General features: G+C 48.5%; 1 protein-coding gene across 1 annotated transcript; it reads left to right on the forward strand.

Moving 5' to 3' along the window:
* The first annotated feature begins 434 nt into the window (after window positions 1-434).
* LOC119332539 (cysteine-rich and transmembrane domain-containing protein WIH2-like) lies at window positions 435-2040 on the forward strand. Its single transcript, XM_037605719.1, has 3 exons — window positions 435-623; window positions 710-947; window positions 1800-2040. Exons 1-3 carry the CDS (start codon window positions 572-574, stop codon window positions 1843-1845), a joined length of 336 nt encoding a protein of 111 aa, XP_037461616.1. The 5' UTR covers window positions 435-571; the 3' UTR covers window positions 1846-2040.
* The last annotated feature ends 19083 nt before the right edge of the window (window positions 2041-21123 follow it).

A 21123-nucleotide genomic window follows, 5' to 3' on the forward strand; every position in this document is an offset into this window, starting at 1 on the left:
GTGTTGATGCTCCCTCTTGGACCGACATGAGGAGTGATTTTTCTTCTATCCTTGGATTACGTGTGTGTAGAAATTATACGAAATGACTGCATGATAATAACATTATTTCTGCATTTCCTTGCGTTCACAGATTAGATGACAATTAGCAGTGGAATAGACAATTCATCCCCAGTCAGTTGTTGGCACTCATATGCTCCACGTACCCCACCAGCCACCAGGGCTCACTCTGCCCAAACTATCCCGCCGCCGCCGGCGCGGCAAGGCGCGCGAGTGCGGTACAACCACCCTGCTGGTGCGGCCCCGTTACGTCCAACACCTCCAACTCAAACGGCCCCCACTTTGCCGTCTCTTCCACGTTCCACCTTATAAAAAAAACTCTAAAAAACCTTATAATAATAATATCCGCCTACCTGTCGTGTCCAGCACACCATACAGGTCCACGCCCGCCCGCCCGCCCGCCCATAGAGCTCGCCGCCTCCCTCCTTCCCTCCCTGTCTCCTTCCCCGCCTCTCTCTCGTCGTCGTCCCCCGCAGCGCCGGCCGAAGCAAAGCACGGGGACTCAACCGCCGCCATGAGCTACTACGGCCAGCAGCAGCCCCCCGTCGGCGTGCCTCCACAGCAAGGTCCGCCCCGTTCGCCTCAAGTCAAGATCCATCCCCTCAATTTCCTCCTTTCACATCTCGTATACAATCCTGTTGTTTTTGCTCAGGGTATCCAGGGAAAGAAGAGTACCCGCCGGCAGGCTACCCTCCGGCCGGGTACCCACCGCCGGGGCAGGGACAGGGCTACCCTCCCCAGGGATACCCGCCGCAGCAGGGGGGTTATCCGCCACAGCAGGGTGGGTATCCGCCGCAGCAAGGGTACCCACAGCAGGGGTACCCGCCTCAGTACGCGCAGCAGCCGCCGCGGCAGCAGCAGAGCAGCGGCCCGTCCTTCATGGAGGGATGGTAAGACAAGACTGAGCCCACCTCCTTACTTCTCTCAGATTCCCTCGGCTTGGTCCTAGCATCGCGTTAGATCTCTGAACTGAAGCCAGATTGGGCTCGCCGTCGCCGGTGGGTCGTCGGGGTCGTGGTGGACGTTGGGGGGTCGGCGTTTTGTGTGGCCCGGGGTGGGTTGGGTTCGTTGGTGGGTGACGTCGGCCCCGCATCCCTCCACTCGTGACTCGTCGTTACTGCCGTTCTGATGTGTCTGTCACTAGGAGTGGTTGCCTCAGCTGTCAAAAAAAAAGGAGTGGTTGCCTCAGCGAACCTCGTAGCTGTCTGTCACGCTAGGTCTTCTGGCGCGGAAAGATATTTGTGATTTGTGAACAATATAAACTAGATATATACTCCTCCGTCCCATAATGTAAGACGTTAAACGTCTTACATTTACACTAGTGTCAAAGAACGTCTTACATTATGAGACGGAGGGAGTACTTTTTTATGAAACTATAAGTTAGATATACTAGTAGTACATGTTTATTAAAATGACACCAGCTGAAGGGCGGCATTTTCTGAAAACTTTTCATATTTCCAGAGCAATTCATCCAAAACTTAGTTTTCTTTGCGGGGTTATCCAAAACTTAGTTACTGTCGAATTCAGAGCATAGTTGGACGTGTTGCATTTCATTCTTCTCTTGTTCCGAGCATACAATGATGTAAGACATTTCTTGACACTACATCAGAGTCAAAAAACGTGTTACATTATGATAGGACCGAGGGAGTACTATATATGGAACTTGTAGCATATACGAGTATTATGTGTAACGACACCAGCTAGCTGACATACATTTTTGCTTTCCCTTTGTGTTTTGACAGCTTGGCCGCCCTTTGTTGCTGCTGTCTGTTGGATGCTTGCTTCTAAGTTGAATTCTAAGCGACAGGGAAGAGATTTGGTGCAGCTGCTATGTGCTCCATATTGGAAATTGGGATTGGCTTGTTGATTAATAGTAGTACTACTTCTTAGAGGAGATTACAAGAACTCCTTACCGTCATGTTTGTATGTTCAGATGATTGGTGTACCTTTTCGCATTAAAAAAGATGTTTGTTGTAATGCCTAGTGAACATGAAAAACCAAACTGAAAGCTCAAGCCAATACACAATACATTGAAAGAAAAGACTGATCCACAACCATACTTCTAATAACTTGGAAATTCAGCAGGGTTTCAACACAACATAACAAACTTGGTAATCCAGCAGGAGTTCAAGAAATTAAAAACTTGGAGATTCGTCAGAGACGACGATAGTACCAGTACGACATTGCCACTCGACAGATTACTTCTGCACACCATTGCAGCAGCACACACAGATAGCAAAGAAAACTGAGGAGGCGATAAAGCATCGCTCCAGGCCGAACTGAACGCCGTCTCACTCAGTGGCGACCAGCGGCCTGTTTCTGCGGTCTGATCCAGTCCTGCAGCACCAAGGTGACCCTGTCGTGCTGCTTCACGGAAAAGCCGTGCAGGAGCGGGGAGGCGCGGGCGAGGACGCTGCTGTAGTGGACGTACTCCTTCTGCCGGAACCTCTCCTGTTCGGAAAGCGTCATCTCGTCCCACTCAGCGTGCAGCTTCTCCGACAGGCTCCAGTCGATGTTGTACCTGGTGGCGCCGAAGCACGTCTGCCTCAGGACCCGCCTCGCAAGGGTCTGCAGGTCGGGCACGCGAGCCCCATGCTTCGACCACCATTTAACTGCGATTTCAAGTCATAAACATGGTAAGAAGGTACTCGTAAGTCATGTACTCAGTATGATATGAGCGAATGAATGAAATGGTGATGATCTCAGTGGGTGTAAGCAGGCCATATGCTCCAGTTTGCAACTTGCAACATACAGTACTAACTAAACAACCATGTTGACAAGCTTGAGCTGACGCAGAGAAGTTGATAATTCTACACATTCATCTCTAATCCTTTTAGCTTCTCTGCTATTTATTTAAACAACTATGTTGACCAAGTTAGTCTAATGCAGAGAAGTTGATCATTCCACACATTCATCTGTAAACCTTTTAGCTTCTCTGCTATTTATTTAAACAACTATGTTGACAAGTTACGCTAATGCAGAGAAGTTGATCATTCTACACATTCTGACTTTGAATTGAATAGAGAAGTGCATCATGACATGATATATTTGTGCCACATTCACATACTAACTAAATATGTTGGCGCGCTGACACTATCCCAGCTCGCTCTAAAGATTGAAAAAATCCAGTACATATGACACAGAAAGGCACTACCGTTAGTGGCTTGTTAAGGAGTGGGCATTTTGTAAGAGATTAGGGTGTGTTTGAAGTAATGTTCAGGAAAAATAATGATTTGAGGGGGAATAACAGGATAGAAGGTCAGATGTGGGTCCCTCGTGTCAACAGACGTGTGGGCCAACCCTGTCATAAATGGGTTTAAAAGAACCTAATTGGTAGGAGTACTAGGTAGTTTTTGGCGTGGATTAAGAAATTTTGGGTATGTTTTTGCTATTTTTTGTACAATAGATTCTTCCTAGGGCTGGTTGAAAGTGGTAGTTTTTTGTTAAGTACTCTACATATTGTAAGTAGGAGTGAAAGTTAAACTTTGGAAGCCAATAAGCAAGGCTAGTTACATAGTGCATATGTGTACATGATTGAAAGTAAATATCAACCATGAGTGACTAACATCTTGATGGAAAACTCGAAACTATGGAATACTAGGAAAAATACATGGTTGTAAATACTAGCAATGTTCATGTCCATTGCAACGAATCATAATTAGAATAATACTTATTCACAAACTTGGTACAAAACACTCTAATTTTGATATACATATGTCACTAGAGATATATTATGTTTCAATTAGAATATATTCCTTGGGCTGTTTTGTTGAGGTCAGGGAGGGATGTGGTTGGTTTTAAGATACTAATTATGGTTTTTCTGCAAATTGGTAGACAAGTGGGATGTTGATGAGAAAAGGCAACAACTTACCTCACAATCGTTAGATGTAGATCTAATGGTCAGAAACGACGGATGGCAGACACACCAGCATCACCAACTTAGTCTTGTGTAGGAGTACTAGCAAGATCCGTGCATTGCACATTGCACGGAACATCAAGATGCATTTTTTTTATAAAACACTTGTTGTGATTGACCCTTGCGGGAGTAATCCCATGTGTAAAAACTAATGATATCTCAAGAAATATGAGATAAGGTGAAGAGGAGTGGGGGTGTGGTGGTGGTTGGTGGTCGGACTGAGCGGGGGCATGGGGATTGACGACGCCGGCAGCGGCCACCAGGCCAGTTTGTTCCAGAGGCTTCCTTTCTTAATTGCTCAACATTGAAGTTTGTTGGAGATAAGGATGGACGAGGAAAGGCCTTGTCTGCAAATATGGAGAGGGGTGCGGGTATCTTTTAGTTTAATTTCCATCCGTCAGATATAGATCAGACGGTCTATATTGCAAGATGGCACACGTACCATCATCACCAACTCAGTTTTTTTATAAGAGAAGAAATATAAGTATGGAGATACAAACATATTATCGATACTTGCTTCCGTAAACTAGCATCTACATTCTATTCAACGCCTCGGCATGTGGGGCCTTAGCACAATGACTTCTCGACTGTGTAAACAAAGATTTTCCCATCACCGACAAGGATGGGGTGATGGCGGCGCACTTTTTGGCTTGCTCTAGTCCTAGTAGTCATACTAGGTGGTCTAAGCACGTGTAGATTTATTCTTTTTCACGTCTCGTGTTCTCCGTACTGCCACGACTGTTGATGAATAGACGGTAAGTTATTCATGGGGAAACCCTTGTTGAGCGTGTTTGCGAGAGAGAGAGAGAGACAGTGTGCGTGTGTGATATGTTAGAGACTGAGGCAATGATAACATATTCCTTGTGTCTATGTGTGTGGAGGATAGAGAGAGACATGTACATGGGGCTTTGTGTTGTGTAACGTGGAGACACATATACATAATTAGAGAGTGAGTGTGTGAGATACACATGCAGACATGAGGAGAGACGAGGATCCAGATAAATGGGTGTTTGTGCATGTCTGTGTGTGTGTTTGTGCACGCGTTTGTGTGTGAGAGGGAGAGAGTGTATGTGGAGTAGAGAGACCACTGATGATGTAAACCTAGTATAAGGGAAGGGGGAGTGGTGTGACATGTGTAGTAGCGAGATAGCACCGGTGCGGGCGGGGGGAACAGACTATTTGGAAGAGACATCGAGTGTGTGTGTGGGAGAGGGGTGTGAGAGCGAGAGAAAGAGAGAGCTAGCGACAGAGAGAGAGAGAGAGGAAGAGAGGGGGCGAGAGGGGCCGTTTGTGTCCATAAATGGCATATAGATAGGGAGACAATGTTGATGTTGTCCGAAATTGGCCTATGAACGGAGACGCAAGGGAAGCGAGTCATCGTGTGTGTGATAGGGACTTCATGAGAGATCTAGAATAGATGGTGTAGAGAACAATGTGCGAAATCGAGAACGATTATACATTAGGGAGCTATGCAAAGAGTCACAACATATATGTATACAGGGAAGGAGCTGGGGCGGGTCCGCATGTGGGAGGGATAGAAAGAGGAGAGTGGTGCACAAGGAGACAAAGTGTGCTTGTTTGCAGTGGGGGTGGTGTGTGAGGTGAGTGCGCGAGAACCACATAACTAGGGAGATAGACGTTTGGGAGCGACGTTTTGTGTGTATGGGAAATATACACTCTACATAGTGCGTGTGCTTGGGTACGAGAGATAGCGGGAGATCTAGAGAGTGAGGGAAGAGATGTGTGCATGACCGAGAGACAAAGTGATAGAGACCTATGTTGGGGTCCGGACTTTACAAGAGAGAGGGGTGTTAATGTGCTCGTGTGTTGGTGTTTGGGGGAGATAACGACTTCTCTCTATGTGTGTGTGTGTGTGGTGGGGGGCGGGGTTGACTTCAGATAAAGAGTGAGGTGTCTATATTTGATGGACTTTAGCGTAATTGAGATATTGTGCACTCATGGTTGAAAGTGCAACTATCCCTAGGTGGTTTTGGTAATTCCTAACAACATATAGCTCATTGAGCTAATGCTATTCCAAGATTAATATTTCAGGAAAAGCTCAATGAATGGCATGGCATGGATGAGGAAAGTGGACCCCTCAAAATACTAAGGACAAAAAGATTGTCTCAAGCTCAAAGCTCAAGACTCTACATTTTATACTTTAGTGATCCAAGATCACATTGAGTCTATAGGAAAAGCCAATACTATCAAGGAGGGATGAGGTGTTGCTTGATGAGGTTCTTGCTTCATAGTGCTTAGTGATATGCTCCAAAACCCTCAACTACCTTCCCACATCCACATATGACCTAAACCAAAAGTTAAACTCGGCCCCACCAATTCTTTCTATCCGGTGCCACCGAGTTCATATGTCATAGCCACTGCCACAAACCCTAGGCAAATCGGTCTCACCGATAGGGATCTCGGTCACACCGAGATGGGGTTGTAATCTCTCTATTTCCATTCGTAACGTTTCGGTCCTACCGCGATGAGCGATCGGTCCCACCGAGATTGCAATGTAAACTCTTTGTTTCCCTTTTGTAACATTTTGGTCCCACAAAAATGAGCAAATCGGTCCCACCGAGTTTACCTGACCAACTCTCTGGTTAGCTTATTACCAAAATCGGTCCCACCGAGTTTGCGTAATCGGTCACACCGAGATTACGTTATGCCCTAACCCTAACCATAGCGGTCCTACCGAGTTGCATCTTAGTCCCACCGAAAATCCTAACGGTCACTAGGTTTGCCAAATCGGTCCGACCGAGTTTCTCAATTCGGTCTCGCCGAGATTGGTAAATTGTGTGTAATGGTTAGTTTTTGTGTGGAGGCTATATATACCCCTCCACCCACTCTTCATTTGTGGAGAGAGCCATCAGAACATACCTACACTTCCAATACACATTTTCTGAGAGAGAACCACCTACTCATGTGTTGAGGCCAAGATATTCCATTCCCACCATATGAATCTTGATCTCTAGCCTTCCCCAAGTTGCTTTCCACTCAAATCTTCTTTCCACCAAATCCATATCCTGTGAGAGAGAGTTGAGTGTTGGGGAGACTATCATTTGAAGCACAAGAGCAAGGATTTCATCATCAACACACCATTTGTTACTTCTTGGAGAGTGGTTTCTCCTAGATTGGCTAGGTGTCACTTGGGAGCCTCCGATAAGATTGTGGAGTTGAACCAAGGAGTTTGTAAGGGCAAGGATATTGCCTACTTCGTGAAGATCTACCGCTAGTGAGGCAAGTCCTTCGTGGGCGATGGCCATGATGGGATAGACAAGGTTGCTTCTTCGTGGACCCTTCGTGGGTGGAGCCCTCCGTGGACTCGCGCAACCGTTACCCTTCATGGGTTGAAGTCTCCATCAACATGGATGTACGATAGCACCACCTATCGGAACCATGACAAAAACATCCGTGTCTCCAATTGCGTTTGAATTCTCCAAACCCTTCCCTTTACATTCTTGCAAGTTGCATGCTTTACTTTCCGCTGCTCATAGACTCTTTGCATGCTTGCTTGAATTGTGTTAAGATTGCTTGACTTGTGCTAAGATAGCTAAAATCTGCCAAAGACTAAAATTGGGAAAAGGATAGATTTTTAATTGGTCAAGTAGTCTAATCACCCCCCCTCTAGGCATACTTTCGGTCCTACAATGGTTGATCAATTTGTTTCACAGTTTGTACTATGAGATAATGACACTTTTGAACATGCGTGATATACCTTGATGTACCAGAATTACAAACCTAAGATTGGAATTTTGGAATTCGACTCCATCATTAGCTTTTGCAATTCATTTAAACGGAGGTACATTTTTTAAGCCGGGATTTCATGATTTCAAATTCATATATCAAACCTAGAGATATACACATACGGGCATGTTCAAACTTTATAATCATCCACTTTATTCATACACATACACAATTTTGCTTTTGTCATCATATTTAGGATAAACACATTTGGAATTTCATTTGAATTGGACCATATGATTGTATTTGCTTGTAGTAGCTCAATGATCCATATTTGAATTGAATGGACAATCTAAGTTTCGAGTTGGAGACATTGATTTTCAAAACTTGCACATTTTTTTGCATGCAAAACAAACAAATTGTCGGCCATGATATCATAGTCGGCCGTACAAGAGCGGAATACTTATAATTTTAGGCGCCAAAAGCTTTCAAACTTCCCGCTCACATCGAAATATCACGCGCCCGAAAGTTTAGCCCTACGATATTCCTGTTTTACCCCTGCCACATGAACAGAAAAGGACTGTTTTGGTAACTCCATTGTTTTCCCCTCTTTGCCCCCAACATTCTTCCCCAGAGCCCCTCCCCTTCCCCTCCCCGACCCCCCAACCACAGCAAGCCGCCGAATCTAGTCCTCCGCCGCAGCGGTGGACCTCACACCCCGCCGGATCTACCTTCCGCACCTTGGAACCCCCAACTGCCAACTCACCACTTCACCGGAGCCGCTTCAGCGACTGGCTTGTCCACCGCTCCAGATCTCCTTGACTCTTTGCATGCTTTACTTTCCGCTACTCATAGACTCTTTGCATGCTTGCTTGAATTGTGTTAAGATTTCTTGACTTGTGCTAAGATAGCTAAAATCTGCCAAAGACTAAAATTGGGAAAATGATAGATTTTTAGTTGGTCAAGTAGTCTAATCACCCCCCTCTAGACATACTTTCGATCCTACAAGTGGTATAAGAGCTTTGGTCTACATTTGCTTTGATTTCCATAGCTTTTGGTGGTCATAGCCTTGGTTTCACAACCTAGGAGAGTATGGCGTCTAGCGAGGGAAATTACCACCGTAGAGGTCCTTACTTTGATGGCACTAATTTTGCTAGTTGGAAGCATAAGATGAAAATGCATATTCTTGGACATAACCCCGTTGTTTGGGCTATTGTGTGTGTTGGCTTGCAAGGTGAATTCTTTGATGGGAGAGAACCGAATCGTGAAGTTGACGCGGAAGAGTTGAAGATGCTACAATACAATACACAATCTTGTGATATCCTCTTCAACGGATTGTGCCCTGAAGAATTCAACAAAATCAGCCGTCTTGAGAATGCAAAGGAAATTTGGGATACTTTGATTGATATGCACGAAGGTACCGACTCCGTCAAGGAATCCAAGTTGGATGTGCTTCAAAGTCAACTTGACAAGTTCAAAATGAAGGATGGTGAAGGTGTCGCTGAAATGTACTCTAGGCTTGCTCTTATCACAAATGAGGTTGCTGGCTTAGGAAGTGAAAAGATGACCGACAAATTCATCATCAAGAAGATCCTAAGAGCCTTGGATGGAAAATACGATACCGTATGCACATTGATCCAAATGATGCCAAATTACAAAGATCTCAAGCCAACGGAAGTCATTGGAAGAATTGTTGCTCATGAGATGTCACTCAAGGATAAGGAGGAGCTCCATAACAAGTCAAGTGGTGCTTACAAAGCCTCATGTGAAGCCCCCACATCATCAAGTGAGAAAGAATCCTTCAATGAAGAATTGAGCTTAATGGTGAAGAACTTCAACAAGTTCTACAAGAATAGAAGCAAAGAGAGAAGTTCCAAGTCAAGGTCCTACAATGACAAAAGATCTTCTAGTCGAGAGCGAAATTGCTACAATTGTGGAAGACCCAGACACTACTCCAATGAGTGTACGACTCCCCACAAGAGAAGAGAAGATTCTCCCAAAAGAAGAAGTAGAAGAGAAGAATCACCATCAAGGGAGAGAAGGAGTAGGGATGATCGATATGAATGAAGACCCTTCCGGAGAAGCAAGGATTCGGAAAGGAAGGAGAAGTCATCAAGGAGCTACACAAAACGAAGACATCAAGCTCATGTTGGTGAATGGGTATCCGGCTCCGACTTCGACAATGACTCCGAGAGAAGCTATCACTCCGACTCCGAATATACTCAAGATGAAGGTGTTGCCGGTCTAGCACTTGTGTCAACCAACTCCTACGACATATTTGATTCACCAAATGAAGGAATTGGAAGATGCTTCATGGCCAAAGGTCCAAAGGTATCACACCCCGAGTATGTTGATTTCAATAGTGATGAAGATGACTTGTTAGGTGATGATGATTTACTTGTTGACAACTATAGTGATGAATACTATGAAGAAACGAATGACAATGATAAGGAGAAGATTGAGTCTCTAACTAAAGAACTAAACACTCTTAAGTTAGCTCATCAAACTATCTTAGGAGATCATCGAGAACTTTTAAGGACTCATGAGAAATTACGTTTTGAGAAGCTCAACCTTGAGCAAGAGCATGAGTTCTTAAAGGCAATCAATGATGATCTTCGCAAGAAAAGTTCTTCTTACATTGCCAAGCGTTTACTCTTATCCACTTACATGCCTCAAGTCAAGTCTAGTAACAAGAACAAGAAAGATTCTTCTTCTAGTAGTAACAATAATCATGCTAAATCCAATATTGTTGCTTCTAGTAGTTCTCTTGATTCCACTAATGATTCTCTTAGCCAAGTTACACTTGAGCAAGAAAATAGCTTATTGAAGGGAATCATAGAGAAAGGTGTTTACAAGAGCCTTGCCGGGAGTAAGAAATTCGAGGAAATTGTACGCAAGCAAGGAAGGCACCGGAAGAATCAAGGTATTGGTTTTGAACGAAAGTTAAATGCCAATGGAGTTGAGTGGGAAGAATATCAATACCCCAAGATGAAGTTTGTTCCTCAACAAGAGAAGTATGATCCTACTTCTTTCAAAGGGACACAAGCTCAAGATGATCTTCCACCACAAGACCACAAGCAAAAAGGCAAGGACAAACTTCAAGAGGAAATTGATGCATTTGAAGGAGCTCCTAAGGCCTTGGTCAAGTGGGTTCCCAAGACTACATCAAGTTCCACTTCATCAAGTACAACTACAACTCCGAGGATTCCCATCAAGATGGTGTGGATCCAAAGAAGAAGAACTAGAGAGTTCTTGAGGGTGACTCCGCCAACATACTTCACTCTTATCATTTTGGCAAGAACAAGTGCAATCAACTTCCACATCTTGCACTAGTTCAAGGAGTCACAAACCCTCTTATTGGTAAGACAAGGGACAAGGTAACCTAAAGCTTTCATAGACATCATCTTGTGTGTGCATCACTCTATGCCTATGGATATCCTTGTTTGTTCCTTGTGGGACTAACCCGTGTAGGTATTAAAAGTGCAACTCACTCCAAAGGATAGCTCCGAATGATCTACATCAACTTAGAGCATCCACATCTTCAACACCTACATGAAGTCATCATCGACAAAACCCAAGGTTAGTTCATCCCTCTTAAGGGTGATCTCACATCTAGGGGGAGCTTTACTTTAACAATTGAGTTAAAGAAACTCTAATGGTGTGAACACAACAACGCTTTATGTAAAAGTGGTAACCCCACTTGTGCTTAAACGATGAGTATGACCTATGATCAAATGTTCTCATTTGACTCCTATGTCAATATACTCATATATAGATGACCTAGTCATCGCCAATTGCTTGATAGATGCTATAATTGTTTGTGCATGCTTTGCCACATATTTCATTTGTCATTTTATTGTGTGAGCATGTTGGTTGCATAATCTACTCATTCGAGGACATCCACTTGTTGTTTTGATTGATTGGTTTCCTTTTATTTTGGCCAAGTGGATGGACAAGAATGCCTAAGAACCTTCTCTAGCTATCTATGCTTTTCTCGTCTCAAACTCTATTCATGCTGCATCACAAAGTTTGATCAAGTCAGATTCAAACCACTCTGTGTGAGGAGTACTCGGAGTCCCCGATTCTTCATAGACTTAAACTTCCAAAACTTCTTTGTGTGTTTCGGTCTGATCGATTCTTCCACTTCGGTCATACCGAGATCACTAAGTCAATCTAGGTTTTCAATCTCGGTGCAACCGATTCGAACTTTTCGGTCACACCGAGTTTCAGTAACTGCTTGCAGTTATGAATCTCGGTGCCACTGAGTTGTTCCACTAGGTCACACCGACAGGGTCGGGCTATATATATCCACAGGTCAAATTTTGGAAAACTTTCTGAACCTCCTCGCCCGCGCTTAGCCCACTCTGCCTCCCTAGGTCTCCGGATCATCCTCCTCGTCGTCAGCCGCCTCCTGTCGCTGGTCTCCGCCGCCGTCAACGGGAATCATCCCCGCCGTTGCCGCCGTAGCAAGTTCTTCGCCGAACTAGGGTATGGACTTGAACTTTGTGCTGTTCTAACTCCGATTCCCCAGCACATTGCTTTGCCATGAATCTTGCCATGATTGAAACCATTCTATCCATCAAAAACACTCCGTAGTTTAGCCGTGAATTGAAAATTTAGGGTTAGGTTTCCGTAGAAACCATCTCGGACCGACCGAGTTGATGAAATCGGTTCCACCGATTTGGCTCAGGCCATTGCACATGTGATTCTCGGTCTGACCGATAATTGCAAATCGATGGGACCGAGTTCAGCACTTTGGGAAACCCTAGCAGTCTCGGTGCCACCGAACTGTGACTCGGTCTGACCGAGTTCACTAGTTTAGGTTCCAAAAGCTGCTTCGGTATCACCGAGTTTGCAAATCAGTAGATCCGAAATTCTTTCTGTGGAAAACTAAAACTAAGTTTTTAATTCATTCTTTTGCAAAAACCTCTGTATTTTGTGATACTCATCCACTCTACCTCATCTGTAATCTATTCATAGGGTCTGCTCTCAGTGTTTGCATCATGTCAGATCAGAGTGACAGTCAGAACAAGTCAGAGGAGCAGGTTCACTTGAGTGAGGGCACTAGTCCCTCTAGCAGCTCAGATGATGGCAGCAGGAGCACACCAAGCAATCTGCCAAAGGCTGCCACCAGGGCCTGCAAGAAAAGAACCTCAGAGTTAGAGGATGAGGACTACGTGGCTGAGGAAGAAGAAACCACCTCAAAGAGGAAAGTCCTAAAGAAGGAGTATGGCACAACTGCTGCCACCAAGCCAGAAATGAAGCAAAAGGTTCCTGCCAAGAGAGCTCCAATGTCTAAGGCCAGAGCATCTACTCAAGACACTTTGGGATCTGCACCCAAAGAGCAGGTTGTGGTAGAAAAGAAAAGGAAGGAAAGGGTAAAAAAGACCACTGCCAGAGTGCTTGGGAGATCCTCAATCATGAAAGACTCTGAAGAAGAGGAAGAGGAAGAAGATGCTGCACCAGCACCTAAGGCACAAAAACTTATGGGAGATGCCATAAGATCAGGGGCTGCTTCATCTAAGCCCAAAGGAACTTCCAAGCTAGCTGCTCCAAAACCCAAAACTGCACCAAAGAGGAGTACCAGGAACATTCCAGCTGCTGAGAAAAACAAGGCCCCAGTGCCTGAAACTGCTGATGAAGAAGAAGAAGATGAGCCAGTGTTTCTTGACAAGAAATCAATAGTATGTGACATGAGATGGGTCAACTGGGAGTACATCAAGGAGAATGAAGAACATTATCCAGGAGTATATGACAGTTTCAAGGCTTGTGGAGTTGATGAGTTTGTGGCTCAGAAGCTCACAAAGTGGAATGATGAGTTTATCATGCAGTTCTACTCCACATCTCACTTCTACCCAGATGGCAAGATAGTCTGGATGTATGAAGGCACTAGATACCAGTCCACAGTTGCAGAATGGGCTAAGTTGATCAATGCCCCAAAAGAGAGTGAAGATGACTTGGATGTCTACGCCAACAAGAATAAGGATCACAACACCATGGCACACATGTACAAGGAGATCCCAGATGCTGCTCTTGAGACACACAAGTTTGGATCTGTATATTACCTTCTGTCAGGCTTGCCAACTATCAACTGGATCCTCAGGCACACTCTCTTGCCAAAGTTAGGAGATCACAAGATGATCAGAGGCCATGCAATTAACTTGCTTCACATCTTTGATGTCCCACAGAAGTTCAAAGTCATGAGCCTAATATTGGAAACCATAAAGAGGACAGCTGCAGATCAGAAGAGGAGTTGTGGATATGCCCCACAGATTCATGAGCTGATTAACTCCAAGATGGGCACTGGCACATATCTGCTGGACAAGGAGCACCTGCCCATCTATCCAGACTTTGAGGACAACCAAGTGGTTATGAATGAGGATGAACCATCTTTTGTGCATGTTCAAGCAAAGAGGGAGAAGGCAAATGCTGAGAAAGCTGCAAAGATGCCAACCATGGAAGAGGCATCTCAGTATCTTCTGAAGAGCAAGCAAGATCAGCTCGGCTACTTGATTGCATCCACTCTAAGGATTGAGAAAGGGATGGTCACCCTGACTCAAAACCAGGAGAGCTTGGAAAGGATCATAGAGCAGAAGTTCTATGACATGGATGTGAAGGTAACTGAGATCCAGTCTGTTGTGGAGCAACTTCAGGATGATATGCAGGAGAGGAAGGGCAAGACAACCACTGATGCATTTGCCAGAGTGCCTAGAGCTCAGAGATCTGCTGTAGTGCCTGTTCCAGACACTAGAGCAACTTCATGTGCACCAGCTACAGCTTCAGTGCCACCAGCTCCAGCACCTACTCCATCAGCTCCATCTACATCGACTGAAGCCTTCGTTCTTGGAGTTATCCGGACACCACCACCTGATGACCAAGCCTGAGAGACGATTTAGTGCTATGCATTTTCTAGAAACTTTTTGGTAACTTGTTGCCAAAGGGGGAGAAAAATGTATAGATCATAGGCTTCGAGAGAGAGAGAGTGCTGCTTTTTTATTCTCTCTTGCTTTGGTGGTTGAACTTTATTTGCTTGATTGAGATACTTTCTGTCTGTGTGTGTGTTTGATCATATGCTACATTAATGCTTGTTGGATGACATTATCATTTTATCCCTATATGATCATTCATTTTGAGTGCTCCACCAAGATGTATGTGACATGGAAGAGTAACCCATGAGCCTAATTCTCTGTGCATTTGCAGTCCAAAGCAAATCATAAACTATGCACAAATTTAGGGGGAGCTCTTGCTTTTCACATACTTCTCAAAGCGACAATGTTTTTCACTCTTATTATCATTCGTCGAAGCTTTGATCTATATGTTGTCATCAATTACCAAAAAGGGGGAGATTGAAAGTGCAACTATCCCTAGGTGGTTTTGATAATTCCTAACAACATATAGCTCATTGAGCTAATGCTATTCCAAGATTAATATTTCAGGAAAAGCTCAATGAATGGCATGGAATGGATGAGGAAAGTGGACCCCTCAAAATACTAAGGACAAAAAGATTGGCTCAAGATCAAAGCTCAAGACTCTACATTTTATACTTTAGTGATCCAAGATCACATTGAGTCTATAGGAAAAGCCAATACTATCAAGGAGGGATGAGGTGTTGCTTGATGAGGTTCTTGCTTCATAGTGCTTAGTGATATGCTCCAAAACCCTCAACTACCTTCCCACATCCACATATGACCTAAACCAAAAGTTAAACTCGGCCCCACCGATTCTTTCCATCCGGCGCCACTGAGTTCAGATGTCATAGCCACTGCCACAAACCCTAGGCAAATCGGTCTCACCGATAGGGATCTCGGTCACACCGAGATGGGGTTGTAATCTCTCTGTTTCCCTTCGTAACGTTTCGGTCCTACCGAGATGAGCGACCGGTCCCACCGAGATTGCAATGTAAACTCTCTGTTTCCCTTTTGTAACATATCGGTCCCACCGAAATGAGCAAATTGGTCCCACCGAGTTTACCTGACCAACTCTCTGGTTAGCTTATTACCAAAATTGGTCCCACCGAGTTTGTGTAATCGGTCACACTAAGATTACATTATGCCCTAACCCTAACCATATCGGTCCTACCGAGTTGCATCTCAGTCCCACCGAAAATCCTAACGGTCACTAGGTTTGCTAAATCGGTCCGACCGAGTTTCTCAATTCGGTCTCACCGAGTGTTGGTGTACAAAAAGAGGGGTACACTTTTTGTACCCCTATAACTGTGCACGGGCAGTCTGAGCCACGGATACCACCACACCAAGCAAGGCAAGGGAGGTGAGCCAGGGTAAGACCGAAGCTCAAGAAAACTAGAACGACGCCAAGGCCAAGACCACGAAGAGCAAAGGGGACGAAGCGGACTCCCCCGGCAAGATCCTTGCTGGGAGATAGTTCTAGCAGCCCCGGCAAGACCCTTGCCGCGGCGACTCGTCCCGCGCCTACGGAGCAAATCACCCTTGAGTCCACTGCCCCCAAAGGGCAAGGATTCGGGAGACATCCCCGTGGTGACATGCAGATCTTTGTGAAGACATTCAAGATCAGATACGCACTAAGGAGACGACAACCCTTGGCGGGATCCCAGCCGAGGAAGACCACAAGGCCCCCGGCAAGCGCCTTGCCGGGGATGACAGCAGGCGCCTCGGCAAGACCCTTGCTGGGGCCCCGGCAAGGCCCTTACCGAGGACACCCGTAGGGCCACCATCAGGCCCACGCCGACTAAACCTCCATCACTGCATGCATGCAGCTACCGACCCAACCAGCTGGGCAGGCACCCGCGTGGCAGCATGCCGATCTTCGTGAAGACCCACCACTGCGCCACCTCAGCTGCCTGCCTACCTACATGGCATCACAGGCGTCGCTGGCCAGGGCGCGTGTCGACACAAGAAGGAGCGGCGACGGACGAGACAGATCTCTCCCCCATCCCCGATAAAGCAAGGACACCTAAGCAAGACGCATTAAATGCACCTTGTCATGTAATGCGAGGGATAACCTCGCATCACTATACCCTTTCCACCTCCTGTGTGCCACGGTGGCAACCCCTTTTTCTATAAAAGGAGGCCCGAGGCGACCAGGAGAGGGATTTGGCTTTTTGGAGCTCCTCACGCCCCATAGCTAGCTGAAGAACACAGATATACAATCCACCAAAGCAGGAGTAGGGTTTTACACATCCTCGCGGCCCGAACCTGGATAAACGAACCGTGTGCTATCTGTTTGATCCGCTCTTCTCACGACCCCGCGCCCCGCTAACCATAGTAGGGATTCTTGTGATCCCATAGGTGTCGTTCCCACCGACATCTTTGGTGCGACTCCATCAGAGATCTCAAGCTGAAGCTGGTGGATCTCGAGAAGATGTTGTCGGAGAGCTCCCCAGTCCTGCTGATGACCGCTCCTTGCGCCTCTACCAAGGCGCTGTTGAGCGTGCTCTTCTTGTTGGATAGCTTGAGGGCCTGCTCCTTCAGCTCGTCCTGCTCCACCTCCAACTCCCTTACTTTGCCGGCATGGGCCAGAGCCTGGGCATCGAGTGCCTCCTTGTGCCTCTACTCCAGCTCGCGAGTCCGCCGCGCGACAAGGGCCTCGATCTCCTCATCCTTGCCACGGAGCGTTGCGGCAAGCTTCGCCTCACGCACGGTGAGGTCCTCTTCCTGGGAATCCAGTGCGGCTTGATGCTAGTTCCGGACGTCCTCGGCCGCGGCAGCCAAGTTCGCCGCCTTTTCCTGGGCCTTCTCGATGTCAGCCATCTTCATGGTGAGCTCGACATTGGGCTTGGCCAATTTCTCCTGAAAGGCCCTCTGCTCCTCGCGAGTCTGGTGGAACCAGGTCTGCATCTTAGCAACGCGCGCCTTGAAATCCACCTCCGCCTGGTCCACCGTTGCCGTCCTGGACTTAACCTTGTCCAGACGGACACGGTAGAGCGCCTGGAGTTTTCGGAAGTTGGCCCCCATAGCGCGAAAAAGCTGCTCTTCTGGAGAACCATCGCCGCCAATGCCCGGCTCATTGACAACATCGAGCCCGGTGGCGGCAAGCACCTCGCCGTCAAAGACTTCCCCTTCGACGGGCGCTCGGGAACTTGACGCCCCTGGGAGATGGACGAAAAGATCGTCGCCCACCTTCAGATATCCGCCGGGGCCCGAGGTTGAGGAGGAGGGAGGCTGATCATCAACCACCTCTTCCTCGGCAGTGTCCTTGCCGGCTTCCCCGGCAGGCCCACCGTTGGCGCCCTCGGCAGAAGCCTCGCCGGTCGCCTTGGCGGCCCCCGCAGCGGTGTCCTCGGCAGCATCCTTGGCGGCCTCATCAGCGGTGACCTCGTCAGCATCCCTGGCGGCCTCCGCCGCGGCCTCCTTAGCAATATTCCCAACAACAGTATCCACGTCCTCCATACCTATTAAAGGAGGGCCTGGGTAGTAATGGGAGCATTGAAGCCAAGAAAAAGAATAAGGGAAAAATAGAGATGGAGGACAGGCGACTCACCAGTGCCAGGCTGTGAAGCAGAAGTCCCCTCCCCGCCAGCATTCGGCGCCGTGGCAGAGTCACCAGCGCCCAAGTTCCCCTCTTCCTCCATGGGTGTGGGCTCCATGCTTGATGCCCTTGCTGGGGACGCCCCTCGCAGCGGCGTAGTTGATGGGGGTGGTGTGTTGGGGGTAGCCCTCTGGGGCTCCTCCTGCTGCCGCTCCCTTCCTGCAAACCCGACAAGGTCAACACCATAGCATTGAATGCCTACCACGTGTCGATAAGAGGAGGGTGACGAACTTACGCTGGGGGCTGTGCTGGGGGCTGCTGTCCGGGTTGCTCAGCACCACCAGTGGCGACTTTGAAGCACTGGCCAGGGGCTGGCCGCCCGCCAAGGCCTTGGCCCTCTTCACCCTCTGGGCCAACGTCTCTGCATCCCTGCAAAAGCAAAAACCGATCAAGATGAGTGACTTAATTCAGAGGAATGGAAATGGCAGTAAGGAACGGAGTACTTACTCGTCATCCATCCCCTCCTCTTCCACCACTTTCCTTTTCCTCTTCGGGCTGAGAGGCCCGAGATCAAAAGCGACCTCCGCGTCAACATCCGAGTCGACATCTGCCGGAGGAGGCGAAGACGGCGGGGTTTGTGCGCGCCCAGATGAGGAAGGGGCTGTTGTCTTCTTCTTCTCAACGGCCTTCATCAGCCTCTTGGCTGCCGTGGCCCTCGTGTGACGCCCAGACCCCTCCAGGGTCAATTGAGGCCGCATAGCCCTGCCGGGCCGGACCGGCTCGCCGGAGCCAGCCTGCCACAGGACTCGCCCTCTTCCCCTGGTTGGCGTCGAGCCCGCCGCCACGTCCTCCTCCGACGACGACTCGTCGGCCGCGTCTTCGACAAGCGGAGCTCCAGTGTCGGCGCTGCTGACCTCCTCGGTGGCCTCCGCCCACCGGGTGAGCTCCTCTTCCTCCGCAGCCGTTGTGGCCTTGTCCTCCACACCCCCAGCGCTGCCGGCCTCCATGGAAATATGTGCCTCCCTCGCCCTAGTGGCGATGTAGTCCAGCTCTGCCTGGGTGGTGTCCATGACAAGCCACCGCTCGGCATCAGCATTGACATACACCTCGATCAGGGTGTCAAAGAATTGCTACACATTCGCATCCTTCGACTCCTTCTAGCTCGGGACAGGGCCGTGCGCATTACAGTCCGGCATCATGGCGATGATCTCGGACCGACATGAATTGTTGCACAACGGGACCACCCCCATTGGCAGCTTGAAAAACGGCCCCTTGAGGGCCTTGCAAACCTTTGTGGCAGCCCTCGTGACCTTGCCGGTCCATTCGACCTCGCCATCGCGACCCACATCAAGCTGGAAAAGCCGCTGGCAAAAGTGGGCATGCGCCAACACCGTGAAATTGTGGTCGAGGCCGGGGCCGAGTCGCATAATGTCAGCCGGATTCGTAAAAAGCCAGGCTGGCCTCCCCTTGTTGTGCAATGGGGCGATCCGGCGATGAATGAAGTCTGCCCCGATCATCTCAAGGGTGAGTCCAGCCAGGGCGAGCCGGAGAATCCTAGTAGTGGCGACAATGAGCCTCCCGTCGGCGGCGTCGACATCGCTCCAATCGCTGCCACGGACCGGCGGCACTCGGTGGACCTTGCAGAATTCCGGCGGGTCTTCATCCTCAATCCAGCACCACCGGCCACGCCATTCCTCCCACCTCTCCTTCACGGCACTGTCCGAGTACGCCCCCTTGGATCTTGGGATCCAGGTGACGCAACTAGAGACGGCACCTCCCGGCTGGATCCGAGGGAAGACATAATGGCGGAAGAGCGCCGTGTTGGGCTGCACCCCGGCAAAGCCTTCACAAAGATGCGCGAAGAAAGCCATGACGCCACCGCATTCGGAGTAAAATCTAAGAGGAAAAAGCCGAAGGTGTGCATAATGTCGCAGAAGAAATCAGAGAAAGGGGGCATAACCCGCAAGAAAGGTAATCGATGAAAAAGGGATATCGATTTGGAGCAGGATCGGCGCAAGCAGCAGGAATGACGCGCGTCGCCGGGTGTCCCAAATTCTCTCCCCCGTCTTCGCTCCCCATAGGGGCCTGAAGGAGGCCCGGAGCTCATGAACATCAACCGTCGAGGGGAAGAAAAAGGCGGACTTTGTCCAGTCCCCCCACAACACGCTCTCCGGCGGCTCCACAGTCCCAGCGCCCTTAGCCACCCCCTTGCCCTTGACGGATTTGGGCGCCATGGCGTCCAAGAAGTTTAGAGGGCTGAGGAAGGGGGATGGCGAAGCAACGACGGCGGGCGACAGTGGAAGCTTAGGAAGGAAGGAAGAGAGGAAACATCGGCTCTGAGATTGGAAAAGGCACGAGGAAAGAGGAGAAAGTGAGCAGCGCGCCCGCGGTTATTCCTTTTTTATGAGGGAAAACACGTGCCGCCTCCTTTCACATTAACTGTGGTGTGACGCATGCCCGTGGGAACCAACCCCACGCATGCTTCCCACATCACACGCACCTCCCCACGCTGCGCCACGCGCGGGAGTCGTGGGAAGCGCAGCGCGCAAAGAACCTTACCGCGGTAAAAACCGCCCGGCCTGCCCGCGCACCGTTTTTGGGCCTAGCCCAACAACGCGTTGCGCTTATGTGTGGCCCAAGCCCAGGGGCTCCTGTCGGTGTACAAAAAGAGGGGTACACTTTTTGTACCCCTATAACTGTGCACGGGCAGTCTGAGCCGCGGATACCACCACACCAAGCAAGGCAAGGGAGGTGAGCCAGGGTAAGACCGAAGCTCAAGAGAACTAGAACGACGCCAAGGCCAAGACCACGAAGAGAAAAGGGGACGAAGCGGACTCCCCCGGCAAGATCCTTGCTGGGAGACAGTTCTAGCAGCCCCGGCAAGACCCTTGCCGCGGCGACTCGTCCCGCGCCTACGGAGCAAATCACCCTTGAGTCCACTGCCCCCAAAGGGCAAGGATTCGGGAGACATCCCCGTGGTGACATGCAGATCTTTGTGAAGACATTCAAGATCAGATACG

This window comes from Triticum dicoccoides, chromosome 7A (genome assembly GCF_002162155.2).
Source record: "Triticum dicoccoides isolate Atlit2015 ecotype Zavitan chromosome 7A, WEW_v2.0, whole genome shotgun sequence".
Lineage (NCBI taxonomy): Eukaryota > Viridiplantae > Streptophyta > Magnoliopsida > Poales > Poaceae > Triticum > Triticum dicoccoides.

What these genes read in the sequence shown, in the direction of transcription:
- LOC119332539 (XM_037605719.1), top strand. Translation starts at nt 572, where the DNA reads ATGAGCTACTACGGCCAGCAGCAGCCCCCCGTCGGCGTGCCTCCACAG. An exon ending in CGGCGTGCCTCCACAGCAAG is followed by an intron (nt 624 to 709) that starts GTCCGCCCCGTT and finishes GTTTTTGCTCAG; the next exon opens with GGTATCCAGGGAAAGAAGAG. An exon ending in CCGTCCTTCATGGAGGGATG is followed by an intron (nt 948 to 1,799) that starts GTAAGACAAGAC and finishes GTGTTTTGACAG; the next exon opens with CTTGGCCGCCCTTTGTTGCT.